Source organism: Euleptes europaea, chromosome 6, assembly GCF_029931775.1.
Source record: "Euleptes europaea isolate rEulEur1 chromosome 6, rEulEur1.hap1, whole genome shotgun sequence".
In the NCBI taxonomy this organism is placed as follows: Eukaryota; Metazoa; Chordata; class Lepidosauria; order Squamata; family Sphaerodactylidae; genus Euleptes; species Euleptes europaea.
The window spans coordinates 47427637-47452896 of record NC_079317.1 but is presented as its reverse complement, the minus strand read 5'-3'; the positions used below and the strand labels follow the sequence as shown (position 1 = coordinate 47452896).

The 25260-nt window shown below is 40.3% G+C and overlaps 1 protein-coding gene across 1 annotated transcript in view; it reads right to left on the bottom strand.

Moving 5' to 3' along the window:
* SPRED1 (sprouty related EVH1 domain containing 1) overlaps positions 1 to 24681 on the bottom strand; it is a 69999-nt gene extending 45318 nt beyond the window's left edge. Inside the window, exon 1 of the mRNA XM_056850868.1 lies at positions 24549 to 24681. Coding sequence (XP_056706846.1) covers positions 24549 to 24580 — 32 coding nt within the window. The 5' untranslated portion in view covers positions 24581 to 24681. The remainder of the gene's footprint in view (positions 1 to 24548) is intronic.
* Between the last annotated feature and the right edge of the window lie 579 nt (positions 24682 to 25260).

Below are 25260 nucleotides of genomic sequence, written 5' to 3'. Positions count from 1 at the left end.
AATATAGCAGAAATGGGGAGGAAAGAAAAAGGGAGGAGGTTGATGGGTGGGAGAGAAGGAAACAGGGAAAGGTGAGGATATGAGGGTTACCCGGAGGAGGGAAAAAATGGGGAGGGGGCATAGGGAAAACTGAGGTGCCTCTCACAAGTCCCCGCAGGTTCCTCACCGTGCAACTGGGCTCAGTGGCTGGCACTGCACAACTTGGCCAGAATTTTTGTGGGGAGAGGCTGATGGAGAGATGTCAGGAAGGAAAGCTGAAGACAGAAGGACAGATAAAGGTAGGTTGGCTGGTGAGTGGGAAGAAGAGAGAATGCAGGGAAAAGTGAAGGCTATGAGGACTTGCCAGGGAAGGGAATGAGGAAATAGTGGGGGAGAGCGATGCAGAGGAAAATGAGATGCCCCTCAAGTTACAGTGGATCCCCCATTTGTCAATATTTAATTTTCAACATGGCTCATCTTCAGATACTTAAAGTCTGCAAATGAGGCCATTATAGAGAGAAAACAGTTTGCAGAAAAATCTAGAATGTTTAAAAAGATTGAGGGGGATTAAATTCCTCCAAATAGGAGAGTGTTATCTGCTTTTGAAGCAGGTTCCCATCAGCTGCAGCTGGTGCAAGATAGAGGAAGTGGAGGCCACCACCTGAGCAAGATAGGCAGAGGCAGTGCTGCAGATGGGTGGGGGGAGAGCATGAGCTACTTCGGCTCTTCCCCACCTGCTGCTGAGGCAGCAGCTAGGAAGGTGGGGGCAGGAGGAGTGGGAGTTAACACTGCCCCTTCCTGCTACTACCTCCCACCTGTCCTCTGCTGATGCGTGAGGGGATGCAAGACCTGCCCCCTGCCCACCCCCTTCACCACGAAGGGGGCAGCACTGCAGGCAGAGGGGGTGGGGAAGCAGGAGGCGCCTCTGCTCACCTCTATCGCTTGCTGCCAAGAGTGCTAACGCCAGCCTCTCACCACCCCTGCCTCTGCTCTGCAAAGGAGCAGGCAGAGGAGCGGGAGCCATTGCTGCTGCACCCCTCCTCCCACTGTGTGAGCCAGGTGGATGGCTGAGAGCAGCAATAATGCAGGCAAGTGGGTGAGGGGCTGGCCTGGCAGGCAAGTGGAGGGAAAAGAGGGGACCACCCACACCACCTCTGAAGGAGACAGAGAGAGGTAGATCTTAACTGGCAGTCTGGATAATATGGGAAAAGTAAAAAATCTATATGCACAGTTAACTAGGGTTGCTACTATTTTCAAAAAAATGTGGATCAGAGGCCAGCAGCAAACAACTCCTGTGCCAAACACAGCACCTGAGTATGCAAACTGTCTTGCTAATTGTCCCTCCTAGAAGGCTGTAACAGGGGTGTAGATACAAAGATCGTTTCCTGCAAGGCTTCTATATACCAATTTAGGAACTGGGGTGAAGTATATCCATACAATTCTTTGGGCTGAACAACATTGTTACATAATATTCCTAGGAGGTATCCTCAATTACTGAAATGTTGCTGTTAAATTCTGATAAAGGAGAGTTGGTTTGCTGCTTCCTCCATCTTAAATCACTGGATATCAGAATTGCACCTCTTCCCATTTGCTCATAGATCACAACAAAGCCTAAATGTTGAGCCAGTGTGGTGTAGTGTTTAAGAGCAGTGGTTTGGAGCGGTGGAGTCTGATCTGGAGAACTGGGTTTGATTCTCCACTACTCCACATGAACGGTAGACACTAATCTGGTGAACTGGATTTGTTTCCCCGCTCCTACACATGAAGCCAGCTGGGTGACGTTGGGTGAGTCACACTCTCTCAGCCCCACCTACCTCACAGGGTGTCTGTTGTGGGGAGGGGAAAAGAAGGTGATTGTAAGCCAGCTTGATTCTCCCTTAAGTGGCAGAGAACACCAGCATATAAAAACCAACTCTTCTTCTTAAATTCTATTCACTTTTTAAACAAGTGGGACTTGAAAGGAATAATAAACTAGTTGAAATATGTATTGAAAACAAACAAACAAAAACCCACATGAAAATTTGACCAGAATATTATATTTTCAGTTACTGACAGAGGATCCTCAGTTCAGCTAGCAACAATTGAAAACATTTGTGGACATACATTTTGGTGAACAAAGGTTAGCTTGCTGGGAAGGGTTTCTCTCCACAAACTGCACAGAAGCGCCAACTTCCATTCATATAAAAGAAGTACAATAGGCTTGTGTCATGCAATAGATAGAGAGCTGGGTTAGCAATTGGGTCATCCAGGTTTAAAGCCTGATTCTGCCATTAAGCTCACTGAGAAGTCTTTGTCAAATCACTCTCTTCAGGGCTGTTGAAAAGAGAAGAGAGTAAAGCACTCTGTTCAACAGTAATAACGGAATACTGTTTTATTACTTGGGCTTTCACATGAGCCAATACCTGGTATCTGTGCCTAATAAATTACAGTCAAAAAACAACCAGTCCTGTACCAATTTTTCACAATGTTTACACACTAACTGAATCTTAGCCTCTCACAGATACCACCTACATATCAGAAGTCATTTTTCTCATGAGAACTACAAGTAGGAGATTTAGCTTCAACATGATCTTACTACAATTACATTAGGAGCTCCAAGGAGTAAACAGCCATAAAATTTAGGAAACTAGGTGGTCAAATTCAGGATACATACATTTCCACACACTTTGCTAATGGCAGCTTTAACAGGATGCAATAGATTTTTTTTATCCACTAGGAGAAATTACTGACTGCATTCTGTATTAGCAACCCACGCAAGCTGACTAATGGAGTTATATTTGTCTCATATGATAGATAGTTGCCCAGGCTATCTAATGGCTGCAGAATTGAAGCATGAATAGCAGGAACTGAGAAGGTGAACAGAAAAGATGTTCTGTTCTTCAGCCATAGAATCCACACTTAACACGTCTTTCAGAAGATAATTTTTATCTGTTGTTTCCAGAAATGTAAAGCAACTCAGTACTAAACCTGCTCCAAGACACCTGTAATTTAAAAAGGAATTACTGAACAGAATCAAGACTAATAAAAAATGAACTCTAAGTTTTAATAAAAAAGGCTCTTAAGATTTTATTTAAGTACAAGCTGCCTAAATATCAAAAGTGATAAAAATTACATCATTAAAAACTTAATGGCTTTACTTTTTCATGTAACACATTGTTCCTGTTATTACTGCTGTGATTCAACCTGTAGGCATATTTTCAGCATTAACTTTTCCTCTTGCACCAAGATCCAAGGTTAAAAAAGCAACAACAAAAATTTACAAGTAGAGATGTAGCATGTGTGTGGGGGGTGGGAGGGGTGATGAAGAGAATAATTTCTGGACTCCTTTTGAAATTTTTCCAAAGGAGAAAATGAAAATTTGGGGAAGCAATGAAATCACCTATGAAATATTTGCTTTTTTGGAACGAATGGCATACTTTAAAGATTTGATTTTATTCGATTTCTACCCTGCCTTCCCCCAGCAAATCTGGGCTGAAGGCGGCTTCCAACACATACAGCCACAGGGAATCCAACATTTCCTCCACAACAATAAAACTGATTTTGGCAAATTTCGAATTACATCAATTAAAATTCCTTCACTTCTTTACTGGTGCCCCTAAAGTTGCGTTAAATGTGGGTTTTGGGGGGATGGGAATGGGAGGCCAGCTTAGGCATAGACTGTTGCTGTCCTCAACCGTAGGCCTGGCAAAATATCTCCATCTTACAGACCCTGCGAACCTGCACTAAGTCCAGCAGGGCCTGGGTCTCATTAGACACAGAGTTCCACCAGGCTGGGGCCAGAGCTGAAAAAGCCCTGGACCTGGTTGAGGACAGCTAGATAAGTCTGAGGCCAGAGACCACCAGAAGGTTGTTTTCCTTGAAGCATAACACCCTCTGGTGGGTATTCTGGGAGAGGCAGTCCTGCAGATACAAGGGTCCCAGATCATTCAGGGCTTTAAAGGTCAATACCAAAACCTTGAATCTGATCTGGTACTCAATCTGGAGCCAGTGCAGCTGGCAGAGCACTGGTTTTATATGTCCTCTTCATGGGGTCCCCGGTAAGGTCCCGCGCTGCCGCGTTCTAGACCAGTTGCAATTTCCACAGCAGCTTCAAGGGCAGCCCTGTGTAGAACGAGTTACAGTAGTCTAGCCTGGAGATGATCTGTGGCGATATCAGAGCAGGCCAGGTAGGGGGCCAACTGCCCGACTTGGCAAAGATGAAAAATGCTATCCTGGAAGTATTTGTGACCTGGGCCTCCAACAACAAGGTGGCACCCAGAGTCACCCCCAGACTCCTGACAGATAAGGCTTTATTCACTCAAAATGTATAGTATGAAGGTTTATATGCGAGACTATCTACAGTGTTAGAGAATAATGTGCATACTATAGACAGTACCCTTATCATACTCAAAAAATTTACATCTATTTACAAGAATCGTCACATTATTTTTCTGTTAACAGAGCATTACATTGTATTCCAGCACACAATTACCAATAGACATATTTATATATTACATATACATCTATTCAGAGATGGGCAGGACAGGATGTTCAAGCCTGCTTCTACCTAATTAAAGGGTAAAGTTGATTTGCACTGTGTAGAAAACTTTAGAACAAACATCTTAAAAGGTCTAGCCTAATTGCTCAAACTACTTAACAGACCACTTTCTCCATTGAATAGACCTAAGTAGCATTCTGTGTAGACAATTCAGGACCACTATCTAAAATACTTCTAGTCCTGGAAGGAACTAGACAGCACACCATCCAAGCAACTGCCATTGGAATGACATCACTGGAATGACATCAAAAGATAGAACAGCACTTTTCTCCTCTGTGCTAATCTGACATGGCCATTTGAGTAGATACAACTCCAGGAATAATGCTTGGGAGCTCAAAGAATAATGGTGTGCGTTTTCTTTAATTAGTTGCAAAATGACAGGGGTGATATAGGTTGTATAAGATGTCAGGAATGAATGAGTTACAACAGAGCCATATGCTATAGTAAGAGCTAAAGTAATTGTGAAGCAGCCTTAAGAAAGGTGACATATCTTTCGCCTTATTTTCAGTCAAAACTGGGTTCCCAAAGTATGATAAAGTCTATAAAATCCAATTTAAACAATAATTTAAAATGTAATACAATGCTGACTGGGGCCACAATTCTAAGCAAGATCTGGGCCTACTAAAATGAAAGACTGCCTGCTTGCTACTTTCCCTCAGCAACGGCAGCTGGGAGCTAAAAAGAGGCGTTCTCAACAGCAGCTGGATCCTGGCACAGTGGAAGAAGCTTGCTTGCTAGCCCCCTTCTCTCTGGTGGCCCCTACCCTGTTCTGTGCCTGTTCACAATCCACCCTTGTAGAAAACTAAATGTGGTCAGAGAAGAAGTGTTGGATGGAGAATGGCTTGGCAAAGGACTGCTCCCAAAAACAGCCAAACTGGGAGGGTGTGTGTGGATGGGCAGGGATGTACAAATCTGTTAGCCATCTGTGCTATCTATTTTGCCTATCATTCTGCATTAATAGGAAGGCTAGGAAGCAAACAGAGAAAAACCAGAAGATCCATTCCGAAACCTCCCTAGTTGCAGAATCCACTGCCTTTGCAATCACATCCCTTGCCAAATAGTTATAGGTGTACGCTATCTGTTTGCAATTTAGCTGGAGTGGACAAACATGCTTAATTCCAAAGATATCCCCGTGTTAAATAGGACTTCGACGTTCGAATCAAAAAGTACTTCTCTCCTTGCATGAGTGACTGGTCTTTTTCAAGGCCTGGAAAATATATAACTCAAGCCTTAAAAAATAATCCTCCCCTCTCCTTCCCATCAAGTAACATAAACCTTATTCTATGCCTCCTGGCAACAGTTCCCACAAATCCAGCCAGACTCTTATATATCCTCCCTCAGTAATGCACAGACACAATACACTCTCTCTTTGCCCAAGACTATCTCAGTTGATATAGCCTTGAAAATATTTCATGTATGTACAAGACAGAAACTGTGTTTTTAAGGAGGAATCCATAGACAGGATTAACTTATTAATACACAGTAAAATGTATGTTTTCTTAAACTGCATTTTAAGTGGGACAATCCTCTATGAAAAGGTATTCAATGCAGAAGACAAATGTTTAAAAAAGGTAGTTTAAATCAACATTCTGCCCTTCCCCCACAAAGTGAATTAAACACTTTTCTTCAAATAAATTTCAAAATATTAAGGATGTATTGGTTTATTATTTTTAAAGAAATCTACAATGGTTATCATTATAAGACCTAATGCCTATTTTAAATTGCTAAACCTTTTCAATTCTGCCAGGCCTTTGGGATGGACATACTGTCTGTGGTTTTTATTGCTGTTTTAGGACATTATGCTATTTCAGAGCCTTTTTATGCTGTAATGGTTATTTTGTGAACTTTTTTGAGAGCTGCTAGGCCAGAAAGCAGGACAGTAGAATAAATTCTTCAACTCCCCTGACATGCAGCAGTTTTAACTACGGTCCAACTGATTTTTTTCTTAATTTGATACACTTTATGAGTCTGTGAAGCAGTAGTTAAAATATGACATTATGTTGGTGGATGTGAGGTATATTTTTCTTAATTACATTTATCCTGCCTTTTATTTAGTATCTACACATACACATTCTTTAAACCTCTCGTGCTTGGCCCTTTCCAACTCACTGTCTCTGTGCTGAGGTAACTGCATCCACAGTAGCCAGAAGCTTGCACCCTTGCGTTCTTCCCATTAAACTATCTTATTAAGATTGTGAGCCCTAGCAATGGAAAGCCTAAGCCTTGTTGACTATTTATAGGCTTACAACCACATTTGCACACATGCTCTCCCCCACAGGGAATTGAATGCTCACCCAGCATGAGAAACACAATTCATTAACAATAAGTGCAATTGCATGCAATGCTTCCCTTACATTCTTTTTTCAAAACCAGAAACAGCTGCAGGCTTTAGCAGATGACTGGGGGAGTGGCGAAAAAGACTGCTCAACTCTTTCCTCTTCAATTGTTTCCCCCCCACTCAAACTGCTCTTCCAGTTGCTTTTCTGCTTTCAGGGGAAAAGATGCACATAGCTTTATCATCCTCCCCACCGGAAATAAAAGCGGCTGTAGGGACAGGGATTTTGAATAGGAAAACGGACAGTGGGAAAAGGTTTAGGCTGTCTCTCAGGCCCATGCAGACGTCTGAATTTTTTTTAAGTCAGCAGAGACATGTATGATATTTGCATTTTCATGTGGTTTAGTTTCGTATGTTGCAATACTATTTAATATGCAAGTTCACTGAATTCAGTGTAATTTTTTTTGGAGAAACATACTTGTAAGAACACTGCTAATATCTGTGCACCACTCATTCCTAAATGTTTAAAGTATTTGGAAAGTAATGAAAATAATCACTAGTATTTCCAGGTCCAACACCCATTCTTATATCTATCCTTAGCAGAAATATTTTGATCAGGTGGCACACTGTATCTTCTCTACCAACCAACCACATGGTAGGTCTACATAGCCTAGTGTGTTGTCAAAGTGCTGGAGTGGTAAATCTTCACAGCAAACCACCAGGGTGGGGCCTTGATGTTCATGAATAAGAGAAGCCTTTGCCAAATCGCCTATCATGGATGCTAAATCGGGAGACAAACAGGAATTAAGATTAAACCAAACACACAAGTCATGGTTTGTTCCATATTTTAATCAGGAGTGGGAGTGCTACCATTTCTTGATTTCAAAATGGTTACAAAATGGACACTCAGTAGATGGATCCTTAAACTGGTTTTCTTGCCATAGGGTAAGGAACTATCTCCTCACCATTTCTAAAACACATTAAAAAAATTCCTGACAATGTTCAGGACCCCATCTGCCAATGAGAGGTACTAATATGCTGTATTTGAAAAGAGTGGGAATTAGGATGGGGAAATGGTTTTCGTATATTAGCTATCTGTACAATATCAAGAATTAGTACCTTAGGATATTTTCAGAGCTTTACCACATTAATCATCTATATCTAATTGAGGTCACATGAAACAGTGGGACATTTTGATCTACAGCCATGAATTAAACAGTCAAGAGACCCAACATGGAATAGCTGTTACAGAGATAGACTAGAATCTGGGACCCCAGTTTTGAATCCCCACACATGCCATGGAAGCTTGCTGAATGACCTTGGGACAGTCACTCATTCTCATAGAGCTGGAAGGGACCACCAGGGCCATCAAGTCCAACCCCCTGCATAATGCAGGAAATTCACAACTACCTCCCCCCTCCACACCCCTAGTGACCAGAAGATGGCCAAGATGCCCTCCCTCTCATCATCTGCCTAAGGTCACAGAATCAGCATTGCTGACAAATGGCCATCTAACCTCTTCTTAAAACCCTCCAGGGAAGGAGAGCTTACCACCTCCCGAGGAAGCCTATTCCACTGAGGAACCGCTCTGTTAGAAAATTCTTCCTAATGTCTAGACGGAAACTCTTTTGATTTAATTTCAACCCGTTGGTTCTGGCCCGACCTTCTTGAGCAACAGAAAACAACTTGGCACCCTAATCCACCCCACAGGGTTGCTGGGAGTTTAGAATGGAGAAGGGGGAGAATGGTGTGGTAAGCCTATTGGAAAGACAAGCACAGTAAAATATTCAAATAAATAAAGGTGTTATTCTGTAGCCATTTAGAACTGCTGTGGCTTTCAATCACCTTACCGTCTGTCATATGGTACAACTACCTGACAAAAATCAGTGGCAGTCTAAAAGGCAACATTTGGTCTCAAAGCAACACTAGCTAACCTAGTACCAATGTGGGTCTGGGCCCAGATGGCACATATTGACACGAAACAGCAGAGTTGGCAGAACTGTGCATTTAACAAGTCAGATACACTTATTGTGCAGTCTTATTCATCAGCATGGAAACTCATGTGCATACACCTTTACACTTCCTTAGGGGAGATTAATATATTACCAAAGCAACATGATGCTCCTGCTGCCTAATAAAAGGCTTCATCTTACACTACTTTGGTACTCCAGGAAATGAAGAAGCCTCACTGGGGAGAAGCCAGGAGGAAGGGTGACGGATTCAAGAACACTGATGCTCATGTGGTTCTTCCTTCATATGTTACCTCTTCATTTTACCAGTGTGGTCTTGGATGCAATGAGAAAAAGTCACCAATAATGTAATAACCATGGCGGGCACATAACCAAACCACTACTACTTCCCCACGGCCTGTCCATCTCTCACAGAGGCAAACAGCATTCAAGCATTACAGCGGATAAGTTCTACAAGTGTGCAACAGATTTTGCTTTTTTTGTAAGGCAATTATTCCATGCATCTCTAGGTTCTTGTATTTACCCAGCTTACACCACAGTGATTTGTTGCTGCCATAGACCCCCTTCCCTGGCCCTCCCCCAGTCCTAAAGCAGGAGCTGTTGGCCTCTTGGCAGGATGACATAAGACTTTTCTTATACGATACTAGGAATAACACAAACTACAGTTGTGAAATAAAAATTTTAAACTGCTATATCTGATACTGTCCTATATAGTTGTAATGAACTTTTAGCAAGCCAAGAAAAACAGCAAACATTTTGAAAAGCAATATACAGTGAGCATTGCTTAGCAAGTTAAGGACAGGTGTTTTGAGGTATATGTGCAATCAAAGTTAAAATGAATATTTTTCTTCCTTCTATACAGATGGCACACAAGTAATTCAGAATCATGATGCAATACTTTTAAAATAAAATTACTGGCAAATACACTTATTATTATTTTGTTGTTAATTTAGTCACCATCACCCCCACTTCCTATTTTTCCCCACAGAAAATAGATTTCATTACAAAATTAACCAGTTATCTTGATGCTACATTGTCTAAGCCATTTTAGCAACTCTACGCAGCCTCAAACTGAGTCAGTTATAATCTGAAGTCTAAAATGGATCAGATAGTAAATGTAAAAGTTACTGACATTCAAATCCAATGTTATATTTTCATATAACTTTTTGTAAAAATAAATCTTAGCTTCCTTTCAGAAAATGTGCACAATCTCATTGTAAAATAAGACCATGTCAGGAATACAATATAAGATTGATGTTTGCAGATAATCTGCAGTTCGGCTGCAAATAACATAATTTGCTTCTCATGTTAAACATAAATCAAATCATATGTGCTAGACCTATTGCATTCTGTATCTATGGTTGGAAATCTTGTTGGAAATTATTTATGTGAAATTTGCATCATCATGAATTTATAATTTATCATTTTTTAAAAAATTGTAGCTGTACTGTATCTGATCTGCACTGGCTATTTAGCAGCAACTGTAAACTATTTTTATTTATAAATAAGACAAGATATGAGTTAAAGAACTATAGTTTTAATACACAACACAGCAGTAACAGAATGTAACAAAAATAAGTAGTTGCACATAGTCAATTAGGTTGGGTGTACATCAATAATTGATAAGCAAGTTTAGGAACTACTATTTTTTTAAAAATTATCAGACTTCTATCCCGCCCTTTCCCCGCACTGCCTAATCAGGGAAGTTTACAGGTTTTCTTTAATTTCAGTGAAGAGAGGTGCTAGTTTCTGTAGATGCAAACTGTCTCAATCTTGCTTGCTTATTCCTTATGCCCCAAGTTTAAAGGTGAAATCAAAGTTTGAGACTGGTTACAAACTAATCAAAATAAAATTTAGTTAGGCACCATGTTGACAATGGCTAGTGCTGGAAAGTCCAAAGTGTGAACTCTAGCAAAAGAGAGGAAGGAGCTTAAGAAGCAGAATACAAGCTTAAAGGGTGCTACCAATCTTTTAACAATGGTTAAAATCTGAAAACAAATCTCTTCTATGAGAGAACACAAAAGTATAATATGTCAGAAATCTCCTTTGGAACACAATTCCTAGGACACTTAATAAACAGGATGTGCGAAGATCAGAGGAGTTAAATGCAAGGCCCAGCCAAGAAGGGGTTTAAAGGTCAAAAATCAGACCCTGAGTTGGTCACAGAAGCAAAAACAATATTGCAACCAAGGTATGGGTAGTGGTGGCCAGATCCTTTACGTCTACAAGTGTCTGCTCATAGACTGGTTTAATTACCATCTTTTTATCAATCAGTGGGTTCAAGTTTTCACCCCAGCTGTATAACCTTACTTGTCAGGGCAACTACAACCCCATCAACATTAAATACTTTAAAAGTGTTAGGACCCTCTACTGTTATCATCTCTGGGGGTTACCGCACTTTGTATTCCCAGCGATGTATTAAGAGTTTGAAAATGTTATAAAAAGATCACTTTAAAAGGGTTTTGGATACCACAGATTATAAATGGTTGGAAGACGTCTTCACAGCTAAAGGGGCCAAACAAAGTGCGAACAGTATTTTTTATAACATTTTCAAACTCCTAATACATGACTGGGAATACAAGTGCGGTAACCCCCTCTGTCTTGTCTGGCTTTAGTCCAGCTTGTTTCCCTCAGTGACTTAACCGTTTCCAGAAATCCATTGTGAACTAGGAGTGGGATCCCCAATTGCTAGGATTACTAATAAACCAAGGCCAGGAGGCACTGGCTTAATGACAGCAACCCACTTCAATTATTACCAACTATTGCACCCAGCAGTTTCACATAAATGTTAAACCACAATGGTCCTATGAGAGAAAATACAGGACTATAGTTACTGGGATATTTTGGTTTTGTTGGAGTTTAATTTCATGGTTTCATATGGAAGTGGTAATTGTTCATTACATCAGCTGCACCCTTTAAAATGTCCACGGCAGGGCCCAAACTTAGAACTGGCATAAACATGAGCCTCATGTAGTTATGTTTTTTCACGGTTTTTATGTTTAAATGAATGGGGGGTTAATAGTTTGGTTTTCTATATTAATTGAAAGGTTCCTTTTTGCACTAAAATATTATGTTAGCTATTAACATACTGAAATATTAGATGGTGAATTCACATGAACATAAAGTTGATTGTTGTTGAGTCTCCCAGACAGAAGATTTCAAACTATTTTTCTGGTTTTTAAATAGTCTTAACTCTGTTCTTCCCTGATCTCTGTAGCTTCTGTTGTAACTTGAGCAAATTGCTGTCTTTTGTGGTAGCAGTTTGTTGGTGATAGCAATAGACAGCACCCACTTTGTGATACATAAACAGCCAGCCAAAATGGTCTGTTTAAATCTTTTACCAGTACTGTTTAGTATGTATAAAAGCACCTAAAATAGCAGATACTCTACATAAATAAAATGTCCATGTTCCTACCTGCACACTCACAATCTGTCTGAAAGAAACAGAGACTGGAATAATGTGTTCGAAGAACCAGTTCATGCTTCCTCAAAATTTCTGAGGTAGTCCATACAGGCAAAAATAACCTCCATCATGTTACAGCAATCGCCACGTGGTTAACTGAAGTCATATATCTCTTTGTAAACTAGTTTATGACTTCGTAATTTAATCAAAAGAAAATACATGTGGACTGAATATTCTTCAAAAGGAATGGAATATAGACAGCAGCTGAAAGCCAGTTAAAGACAAAGAGTAGGGGGAAGGAAGAGAGAGAAATCAACATGCTCAAGCCCCTGAGAGTCTCAGGAACCTCCGAGGGTCAGATCTTCAAAAATACAAGGGATCGCCAAAGTGTCCTCCTCATAATTGCACCGTTTAATGCTACCATAACCTTATGTAATACCTATTGCAAGTTGGTGGTCTGCAAAGACTCGTGAGGGGTAATCTCATTCTTCCCTTTATTGTGGCCACTGACCCTGAACCATCCCCATTCTGCCCCCCCATTTCCAACTTTTACAATGTTGTCCCTGCATCTACCCCTACTTTCTATTTGCTCCATCTCCTAGTTTCCCCTTCCTCTACCAAGGGTAATTGCTCCCCCCCCCCAAAAAAAAATTCCTTTTTTCCTTTTTCTTGGCACTGGCTGCTGCTTCCATTCCCTTTCTGGTTCTTTTTCTTCCTCTTGCTTCTTTTCCTGGAAGTACCCAGACAATGTCTGGAACCTTTTTTTTTTTTAACTGAAGTCCCCTCCCCCAATGCCTACACATGTGCACACATTGCTACTCTAGTTTGGATACTGTTTAATCCTCAAAAATTCTCTCAAACATTTTCCAAAAACCTGAAGATAAAACAATGCTCGAAAATGAGATATTATATACAATGTATATAACGGACATACAAAGACAACAGCATATAATCCAACCCACCATAAATCTATATGAATACAACTATAAATTTAATATACAGAATTTGTATCACTATGTCATAATAGATTGTGTTATAGCTCTGTGCAGTTCTGTTAATTTACAAAAGTAGAACCAGTAATGAACCTCACGACTTCAAATACTAAACAGTTTAACAATTCAATTTGTAGCATTTCAAAACAGGTTTTTATTTATTAATACTCTGAGTCAATGCCTCTCTTACAATAACCAAGCAGCTAAACTGATTACAAATTTTATTGTACAGCCTTCCTCCTGCATTAGCCATTTGTCTCAGAGATCCTGGAATAAAAAAATGGTGGAGTTATGCCTTACTGTTGCATTTATACAGTAATATAAGAGCATCTACTTTTAGTTAAGCAAACTTAGTAAAATGGAACATGGTATTGAAGAGTGCCAGTGTCAACCCCTGGTGCTCCCTGACCCTCTTATTTCACCTTTTTGCTGTTACAACTTGATTGCCTGTAATACTCAAATGATCAAGTAGCGACGGGAGTTAGTAGTTTCACCTCTCTCTAGGCAGCAGTGGGGATTTACTATGAGGAAGAGGGAAAATGTGTGGCTGATGGCATAACTCTCCAAAACCTAGAGCCTGTACTGCTTTGCATAGCCTCAAGGGATATAACACATAATGATGCTCTGCATTTTCCCCCCAATGTTGGACACCCAAATATCACAGGTGACATTTTCACAGGACTGGGACACAGACAAAATGCAGCACTTATTTATTCAATGAGTAATTAACTTGTGGAATTCACTGCCAGTGGATGTAGTGTTGGCTACAGATAGCTTTAAAATGGGTTAAACAGGTTAGTGGAGGATAGGTTCACCGATGCCTACTAGCCATGGTAAATAAAGGGAACTTCAAAATACAGAGGTAGCAACCTTCGGGGTATCAATGCTAGGAGGCAGCATGAGGGGATAGCCTTGGCCTCCATACCTTGTTTGTTGGCCCTCCAGTGTAACTGGTTGGCTACTGCACGAAACAGGATGCTGGAAAAGATGGACATCAGCAGAGCTCATCAGCTAGCATGACAAAATAGCCATTCTGGGGTGCGTGTCAGTATTTTTATTTCTCCACAGGTGTGCAAAATCTACCATTTAAATACATTAAGTTTAACTTGGGGAAGGGCAAGTGTTGCGTTTTTCCCAGTCTTCTACCTCATGAATGGTTTTAATACAAGTATATTCCTATGGATGTAGCCCCTGGTCCAATAGGTGAGGGGAAAAGTTGTTTTCCCCTGAGAGGGAGCAGCAGAAGGTGTCTGGGGAGGGAGAAAAAACGATTTCTGAGGAGAAGGAGTGTCCTGTGGAGAGGACAGAGGAGCCTGAGGAGAAGCCTCACGAGAGCTACATCAGAAGCAGGACAGAGAGCCATCCAAGCTGCAAGAAAGACTCTCTGACAGGCCTCAAAGAATAAAGTATCTGTGGTTCAAATTATAAATTGTGCTGCCTAAGTGAGTTGTGTGTGTGCGTGTGTTTGTGTGTGTCCCACTTGAACCTTCCCCCATGAATAAACCTTATATTTTGAGTTCTTTTTGTGACTGGTACAAGGTGATTATAGGATCTGGGGAGCTGCTTTGAAATTCTATCTTTATCTTGCTTACTGGTAATTCCCCATGGTTAGGAGAATTGGAAACCAGTGGGCTAGAGACACCGCTTTCTCTTTTTCATCCCCCCCCCCTTCATTAACCAACCTAGGTCCTACACTTTCATCCCTCAGGAGAGACTGGCATTAAATAAAACAATTGTTTTAAAAGTATCCTATGTTAATTTTATGTACCAGTAGCAATAAACATTTGAATTGAAATATTAGGGAAAAAATAAAATCAAAGCCTTATGTGGAAGTCACTTTTCTTCAAATAATACCTTGTAAAAATGTAAGACAATACAGCATGTACTTCCCTTAAAGGTAAAGGTAGTCCCCTGTGCAAGCCCATGGTGTGACGTCACATCCCGACGTTGACTAGGCAGACTATGTTTGCCAGTGCCTTCCCCAGTCATCTTCCCTTTACCCCCAGCAAGCTGGGTACTCATTTTACTGACCTCGGAAGGTGGAAGGCTGAGTCAACCTTGAGCTGGCTACCTGAAACTGACTCTCGTTGGGATCGAACTCAGGTCGTGAGCAGAGCTTTTGACTGCAGTACTGCAGCTTACCACTCTGCACCAAGGGGCTCTTATGTACTTCCCTTACATTATTTAAATTTTAAAGCAACCCCAAAGGCCTTGAAAACTGTAAAGACACTGATTTTCATACACCCAGAGAACTATACATGATGTGCCATGGTTATCCATTTCAACAGACTCTCTTCTCAGGATGTCACTGAGGTACATCAGTTTCACTGTCACTCTCCACAATATCACCTGAATTATCTGTTAGTTTTTTATCAAACTGGAAAAGACAATATCCTTTCCACCATCTGAGGGCAGTCAGATTAGAGTCCAGTAGCACCTCAGAATCTTGCTGTTTTACTGCAGACAGCTACCCTCTGAAATCCTGGAACATATTTTTCCCTCTGATGCTGATTTAATGCATCGTGCAATGATGATTTTACTAAAATAAAACATCGCCAGTTCACAATTCCCCACAAATACAAAGTAGGATCTATAAAACACATGGTCTTCTAAAATGTAAGGGATGCAGTAGCTGAATGTGCTTGCAACAACATGAAGAAAAAGTCAGCTGCTAAAAGTTAATATGGTTAGTAAATCATGAGCCACATTATACAGTGTAGCAAAGAAAAATATGTTGCAGCATCCCCTACCTTGAATGTTTGCAACTGTGAAGTCTCCAACCAAGCCATATCAATTAACAGACCAGAAGACTTCACAAACTGCATAAATCCTATTCCACCTAAATACTTCTTTATGGTAAGTAGCTTTTTATGGGCATTCTATTTTTCAGTGCCCTAGGCAAATCCTTAACAGAACTTACTTTTGTAAAGCCTCCATTACCTGACATTGGGTTGTTAACCATGCAGAAATTTTCACATTACCATAGCAACGTACCATGAGCATAGATAGGTATGTGTACATAGTTTTGGAAAGGATGTTTAAAGCTTAAGAAACTAAGGTAAGAAACAGCATATTTCACTTCATAGTTTAATCAGTTAGGGGTAAAAGCTCAACTATATTATAGTGAACTTTTAATAATAATGTTATAACCATGTATAGAGTTACTCCAGTCAAAATGCAATTAAATAAATGGGCTTAGAATGCAGTAGCTCTTCATAGGATTGCATAGTCACTTTTCTCCCTTTAAATGAAGTTCAGTTGCAACGACAGCAAATGCCAAACTACTGTTATATAGTTAAAGGCCTATATTTCAGAATTAAAATTTTTGAGCTCATCTTATTTTCTACTGAATGCACACTGCTCAAAAACTGAATGCACACTGCTCAAAATCAGTATAAAGTGATTTACTAACACCATTGTTTTGCTTAAACATTAAAGTTAAATATTAATAATGCCTTGATAATATCACAAAAATGGACACAATTCAACTACATGAGCACTTTAAAGCCAACCAATCCACCTGGAACAAACTAGTCCTTAAATTGGGCTTGACTGGTTTGAATATTATTCTTAGGGCAGTCAGAGCATTCAACATCTAATATTTTTGCATGTCAGCTCTTCTGTAGAAGCAATGGGAGCTGCAAGATTTTTTTCCTATTCGTAGCATGTTAAATCAATAAGCAGAACTGGATTTATAGACAAGCTAAGTAAACTATGTCTCAGAGCCTCAGATTATGAGAGGATTCCAAATACAAAGAAATTACTAAAAAGTACTGAAGTATCATTGGGGGGTGGTAATGTGATAGAGACTTTTAAACATGATATAGCCTAGGGCCTCAGCATGGCCTTGGCAACAATTTTAAGATTTGTATACAGTATATAAATCATGAGTCATGCAAGTCTAAACACCTGCAATCCAACTGCAAGCTGCAAACACTTTCAAAGGATGAAAGACCAATGTTCTCATGAGGCACATAATTCACACTAATTCAAACCTTAGAGTGCCCCTCCCCACTTTCTGTGTGTGGGGAGGATGGTAATACAGAATGTTGCAACGTAGAAAAAAAGCCATTCAACACATACATAGCACCACCCTATATTACATACCTGCAGAATACTGGCCTACATTGCAGAATATTGTGCCTACAAATATATCCAGGGGGAAGATGTATGCGAGAAGTCCAGCATTCTATGGGCACCCTAAGAGGTATGCTGGATCAGACCAAAGGCCCATCAAGACCAGCATTATGTTCACACAGTGTCCTCTAAGCCCACAAACAGGAAGACTGCAATGGCATCCTGCCTGCGACCTTGCTATAGGACCGCCTATATTATATTGGGCCTATTATATTACAAGATGTGACAAATAGTTCCTATGACATCTTATGCCATATCACAGGAAGAAATGTAAACTACTTCCCATGAAAATTTGGATATTGAGAAATCCATGCCTCCCTGCTCTTATTTCATGTCATTAGTTTGAACAAATTTGCTCCCTTTTCTTGGAGGCAATGCTAACAAAAAGTAACCACACAGGTACATATTAGTATGTATTTTGCAGAAGTGCTCACAGGATGGTTTGCATAATGTTTTCTCTATCCTAACAGAAGCTCACTGCAAGAAGTCTTCAGAATTTGGGGTGTACCATGCAGCATAGAAAGTTTGTAGCTGAAACCTCTCTCTCTATAACTCAAGGATGCCCAAGAATGCAGTCATGACCCCAATTCTCAGGGATAAATCTGCCAGATTCAGTTCTGAAGCTTTTCACAACTTCATCAAGTCACTTTTTCCTGCCATTATCTGAGAGGCAGACGCATTAACTGCTAGAGTTTCCTCCTTTTCGGTTCACAAGCTGCTGGCTTTAACACTTCCCTATTTATGACAGTTCCTTGCCATCTCCTGGTCATCACAATATTCTTTACTGGTAACTCAACCTCTAGATAGAGCAATTTCATCTCCTCCATTTTAGTGGTTGCTGCACCCCACCAAATATTTCTAACATTGCTGAACAGCATCTAAAAGGCCATCTCATTATATTCCTTAAAATCTAATCATTGTTTAATAATGTTACATTTCCTATTTGACACTGGCCAAGCTCACCCAGCAGAATATGAAATATAGTGCCTAATATAAATAGCATCCCAAGAATATGAGATTTTGGAAAAGTTGGTTTCTAGATAATATTTTCAGGGAAAACATGTACACAACGCTTGTTGCTACACTACTACATTAAAAATCTAACTAGGGTTTGTTGGAAACAGGGAAAATAGGACTTCACTGAAGCGGAATGTTCTATACCCCTTGGCTCAGGTCCTGGTTTCCTTCTACGTACATCCCCATTCATCCATTGTTGCCTATTTTCATGAACTTGAACTACTCTTCATTCATCTAAAAAGTTTAAAATTGAAAATATTCAAGAGAGGGACTCCTAAGAACAAAGTATTCTGTACACTCAACAGTCCAAACTGCATATCAATTGCAACATTTCTTAAAACCGTTTCAGCAGAACTGCCTTCATAATCTAAAAAAGTAGCAGGAAGTCAAACTGTGACCACTGACTATTATACTGTTAAGTGACTGGTTAAGAGTCCAAATGTTAATTCCAGGAGAACCAAACACAGGATTTTATTATCACATTCCTATTGTTTTGGAAACTTTTCTATAATACCCATTTCCCCTCCACTCAGATCTGTAAGAAAAATATTTAAGATATTCTGGAAAGCGCTGTTTGAATACTGTGTGTGAGCTCAACTAAGTAATTGGCTGCTTTCTAGATATAAGTGAGTGTGTGTGTTAAGTGCTGACAAGTCACTTATGACTTATGGTGCCCTCTGAATTAATGACCTCAAAAACATCCTATCATTAACACTCAGGTCTTGCAAACTGAGGGCCGTGGCCTCCTTGATCTCATATGTTGGGTCTTCCCCTTTTCCTGCTGCCTTCAACTTTTCCGAGCATTATTGTCTTTTCTAGTGACTCGTCTTCTCATAATATGACCAAGGTACGATAGCCTCAGTTAAGTCATTTTAACTTCTAGGAACAGTTCAGGTTTGATTTGATCTAAAGCCCACTGATTTGCCTTTTTGGCAGTCCACAGTATAACTCCCCTCCAACACCGCATTTCAAATGAATCGACTTTCTTCCTGTCAGCTTTCTTCATTGTCCAACTTTCACTCCCACACATAGCAAGGCTCCAGTATACATGGGAGCCCACTTTGGCCTCCATGCAAGACAGAATTCAAAGCAGAATAAGAACAGCACATGCCTTTTACAAGACTCGATCAACAGTTTGAATTAAATCACTGGGACATCATAGGATTTAGGCCATTTAAAAAAATTAATGTCAGGTTTCAGACACTGCTTCCATATACAGTTCATGTTCAAAATAAATTTCTTATGCAGCAGCATCAAAATGGGCAGGTCACTGTATACTTGGGAGTCTTCCGGAGCTGAAAACCTCATGCATTTCCCACCACCTTATATAAGCTGTACAATGACCCATGGTTATTTCTACACAGCACAAGCACAGAAAACTGGATGGTTCTTATTTAGGGCTTCAGTATGCAGAAATTTAAAAATTCACGCTTGTCCTAAATACCCACAAACAAATCATGTGTGCACTTAACCCTGCGTATAAATTTCACTAATTTCAGAGAATTTGGGCCAACATTTATAATTTATTGATATCACGTTCTTTGAGACACAGCAACTGAATTTCTGCATTCCTTTTTGATCAAATTAAGTAATCTTGCCTTGCAAAAATCTTATCAGCCATCTCAATGCTTATTTTTAATTGTTTTCTACACTTTACTATTTATAGCCAGCATTAGTTGCAGAGATGTGGTAGCAATCATACATGTTTTACAGTGCATATCCTATGTAGAGTAACTCCATTCTAAAGCTCATGGAAATCAATAGGTTTCAATGGAAGAAAATTCTGTATGAAAATCATTTCAATGGGCTTAGACTGGAACAACTGTCCATAGGATTGCACTATGTGTCTCCTTTAACCACCCGTCTTTCCACAAACAGAAATGAGAACCCCAACTGATTAAATTAAAACATTTTCAATGAACGATGTATATTTACAGCTCTTGTAATTAACCATATATTGGCTGTTATGCATACACACTGGCAAATGCTTTTATGCTTCTATAAACTATGCAAATGAAGCATCAGTGTGCTTCACCTGACTGTACATATCACATACAATTTACGTACATGACATTAAGGGGTGCACACACATCAAATGAGAATCAATGATTCTACACAGTAAGATTATTTGCATGAATAAAACCTAAAGAGAGGATAGAGATATTTGTTTTGACTATAAGTACAGAGTTAATAAAGCTATTTTCATATATATATATGAATACATATATTGTTGATGTATTGGGATATTATGTGTGTGTGTGTGTAATAAAAATCCCAATACAGCATCATCAACAATGAGCATTTATGGCATTACAGACTGGATTTTTCAACAAATGCACACTTAAGTAATGTTTTCATTGTTTCAAGCATAGCTGGGACATAGATACTCAAGAAGAAATATTGGTCAGTCAATAAAATCAGAATTAAAGGTTCATCAGAATTAACGGTTCATTCTGCAATGCTAAATTTATCTCAATCCAAATATAAGAGCGTGACCCAGAAAGTAGCCCTGGCAGCAAACCACCAATATGTCTGAAGGCATCCTACCACTAGACAGAGGGCCTCAGGCTCACACATTCCCTCTCCCAAGAGATAGACACCACCATCTCTTTCTGCCTGTGGGTAACAGATCCTGCCTTCTAGCAGGTTCCATGATACAGCCCTAGGGAGCAATCCTGCATTCAAAATGAAGGTTCACTAGCTGTCTACTATTCATGGTAACGAGAAGAGCTGAGACCCCACCCAGTCTCTCACCGATTATAATCTGAATGGCTAAAGTAACGTCTGAACAGGATTAGAGTGTGAAAAAGTTACTAAAGATCTCACTTTCTCCCTAGCAATAAAATATTTTTAGGAATAGCATCTGGGCTATAATTATATTTAGCATAGATGGAAATATAAGTGCTTTAATTGTAGTTATTTAAAGCAACTCTATCTTTAGGTGGAATCTTATGTGCCATGGAAATAGCACAAGTCATAAGAGATCCAGGGAAAAAAAACCTTGCACACAGACCTAAATTGCAGGTAGTCCCAGAGCCTGAAGGATCTGCATATAGCAGGGCTCTTTAGAGCTCAACAACACACAGGCAGTCTGAAGAACCGCCATTACTTCTATGATATTAGATCTTAAAATATTTACTTAGCAAGAAAAGAGCTTACAAAATGGTGTAACTTAAGCTTTTTTTAAAAAAAAATGCGAAACTAATTTGCATCATCATACAGATATACATTATAATAGTTTCCACTTAATGAACACATCATCTACCTAAATAAATAAAACTGCCACAGTACTTTGACCCACCCACCCAACAATTTAAAAGGGTACAATTGTCCAAAGCCCGGGATATTAAAGGTAAGGGGGCAGGAGAAACATCGCAGGAGTACATTGGAAAAATTGCAAATGTCTGCTACTGCTGTAAATATTAATACGTGCAGAACATTTTAAAACCCATAAGCACCTTTTCTAATAGACTAAAAGGATAACAATCTAGTGGTTTCCTATTGTGTTAAGAATTTTTTAATGGCAAAAATTGAGATGCATACGCACATTTAAAAAAAAAATCCTACTGACCTACACCTTTCCAAAAAGAAAAACTAGAAAAAAATTATTGCAAGTCAACTGTGCAAGCTGCCTTTTGCACAATGACATTTGCAAAAAAAGAAGAAATAAATGTCTTCCATTTAGACTGTGTCCGCTCATTAACTCCAGCTGCCACGATCTAGACTTCAGTGACAAATCGTATCCAGCATAAGACAATTTGCTAGAATGCAAAGAGATTTGAAGAGTAAAACAATGCATGAACTGTTGATAATTAGAATTACTGATAACTGCATTTCAGTAAAAGGTTACATTTTAATCAGAGATGGCACAAGTAGCAATTGTGTATTTCTTACTACATTCTCTTCATAAGAAAAATCTAAGTAACTCCATGTATATAGAATATTTCTTCATTAGTAAGATGAAAACTCCAGAATATGATCATACAGACTGATAACACAATTGGAGAGGGAATGGAAATTGCTACAAGAATATGGAAATATATTTTAGTGTTTTCTGCATTACAATGTATGATGCTAGCATGAAGTATGAAAAAAAATCAAAAGATGATAATTTGAACGAACAAGAACACATTATATACCGTAACCAGATATTATAACTTTTTTAGGTTACTGACATTTGATAAATTTGCGGAGAAATCCATTAATTCCTAGTTCATCTTTGTCCAAATAGCGTTATTCACTCCCTCTTCCCCAATATTTATACACAGGACGCCCAACAACATATATTCAACACTAGCAAAGAACACGATTCCAGCAAGCAAATTCAGTCTGCTTCTGTGATTAACGGATACAATATTTTCATACTGACTGATCCAACAACACAAAATGAAAGTATAAGTTTTAAAGTCTGGACGCTTTCCTTCAAAAATATGTCTATTATGTTAACATGTTCGACTCAAGAGACAAAAAACCAGACTACAAACAAAAGGCTCCAAAACTGCACAACTGTTCAAAATGTCTATACATTTTCAAACTGTAGGGTAATCCACTCCTATAACACTTTTTTACTGCTTTACTAAGATGTTTTATAAATACTGGCCTCTGATGTGACTGATTACAAAAATGAAACTAGCAATTGAAAAATTTTATATTTGAGTAATGTTTCTCCATTCTCATTCAAAAAGCACCACTGTTCATACATTGGCCAGCAAGATGGTGTTTCTGCATGTACCCTGACACAAGCCTGTGTCTTTCTTCAAAGAACCAGTCTAATCTGAAAGTTGCTCCATGTAGACAGTGTATTGCACTGTGAATGGCCAGCCAGGTATTTTATGAATGGAGTAGATCACGTGCTCTCAGCACTTCCCCAGCCGATATTTCCCACATAACAGTGTCAACAAGCAGGAACAGCGTTTTTCCAATACAATAATCCAGGAAAACCTAGCTTTTGAATTTTCTGCACTCTTCAGTCCATTGTGTAAAATTCCCACCCTGTGCAAAGCAGGTCCGCCCAAATGTCAAAGGTAGTGAAGGTTTAATTATTTTTTTATGAATGAAGACTGTGGTATGCAAATTAGAGCGATTCACAAAAAAGAAAATATGGCGGCTGTTTCTTTCTCAGTTCCATGGGTACTGCAGCAGTTCACCAACCAACTCGCTCAGTGTAATGCTTTGTACTTTACATATTGCCTTTCAGGATTTGTCCCTATTATTGTGTGATCCTGGCTCAGGAATGAGGGTTTTTTAAAAAATGAAACTTGATTTTTTTACAGACTCTTCTTAAGGAATTATGGTTTTATTTGCAGGAACATATACAAGTGACAAATGTCCCCTTCCCCACTCAAACAGGGATTTGTTCTTATCATACAAGTTAATTCTTTGGAGACCATGAAAAATAATTGCCGTATGCTAATTCCACCCTAAGACTGCCTTCTGAGTATGAGTTAGTCACAACTATTGCAAACTATGTCTGAGCAAGTGACTAATTTGCAACTCATTCTGCAGAAAATAATAACCTCTGACAGGGCAGGATACAAGAGTCGCTGGAAACACATTTTTCATTCTTTAGAAGAAATGGTAGATTTCAGGACAAGACTAGCACACTTCAAAAACAGCACATATGTGAGGTCCAAGACTCCATTTTCACAAGTATTTTTGATGCCTGTAGATGTAAAAACGTATGCCCCCTATGGATTTCATCCAAGCTAAGCACATTAAAAATATTAAATTCTCTTCATTCCCTCCGCCACTTTAGAAGAAGTCTTAACAGCTCATTAAAAAATTAAGCTTTGGGGGAAGGTTTAACACTGTATTTACACTGACTGACTCATCCAATTAAAATTCAGGAGCAGTTTCCTACAGGATGAAGCTCCCACACGCTATTTTTATTTGAAACACACCAATGAAAAGATTTTTTTGTTTTAATTAAGGGGAACGGAGGGCACCAGTCGCCATTCAACTCGCCATCTCCCCAACATACTGCTGAACAGCCCCATTACTTTGGACCTGCAATGCCTATTCACCCCCCCCCAAAAAAACACTGATTTTCATGAAAGAGAACGTCTTCTCGCATGTTTACCTATGGAGAGAGGGCCAGTCCTAAATACACAAGCCAGGCAAGCGACAGATCCGCGAGACGAGCAGCAGGGCAACTGACCCGGGCGGGGAAGGGTGACCAAAGGCAAAGGGACGCGCGTCTGCCCAGCCCCACGAACCCGCGGAGGAAAGCGGGACTTACTCGTTGTGAGAATTCGCCGTCTCTTCGCTCATTTTTTCCTCACCGTGATCCGAGACGGAGATGGAGCAGCACCGACGCAGCCAGGGCGCAGCAGGAGCTCGCCAGAAACCTCACCATTGTCAAACCCCAGATCTGCCCCTGTCCGCCAGAACGGCCTCGGTCCTCGGGTCGCCCCGAAAGAAGCAGTTTCCTTCTCTCTCTCTCCCCCCCACCCCCCAAATCGAAGGTCTCTTGCCGGTCCAAGAGGTGGGTCGCTCGCTTCCTGGCGGCAATCCCAGCAAACCCCCCCCCCCACCACCCGGGTCTTCCCTTCGGCGGCTGGCGACTAGGAGCGCCTCCCAGCTGAAGCCCAGCTCCGCGGTGGCGTCCTTGCGCTGCAGCGGCACCAAGAGCCCCACATCTCCCGCTGCAGCAGCAGCAGCTCACAGTGGCCTTCGCCTCCTTTCCTTTCCCTTCCCCCCTCCTCCTCCCTGCAGCCAATTCTCCCCCTTTCCACGCTCCGGGGCAAGGAAGGGAAAGAACAGCCACAGAAATTCCTCCAGACACCAGCACCGTCCGCGGAATCCGAAAAAAAAAAGGGGGGGGCGCGCAAAGAAGAAGGGGGGGAAGCCCCTCCCCTGCCCCAGAAGCAAGCCCAAGCTGCACGGAGGAGGAGGGAACTAATTCAGCCGCAGGCGGAGAGGAAGAGGGAGGAGGGAAGGTGAGAAGGCGA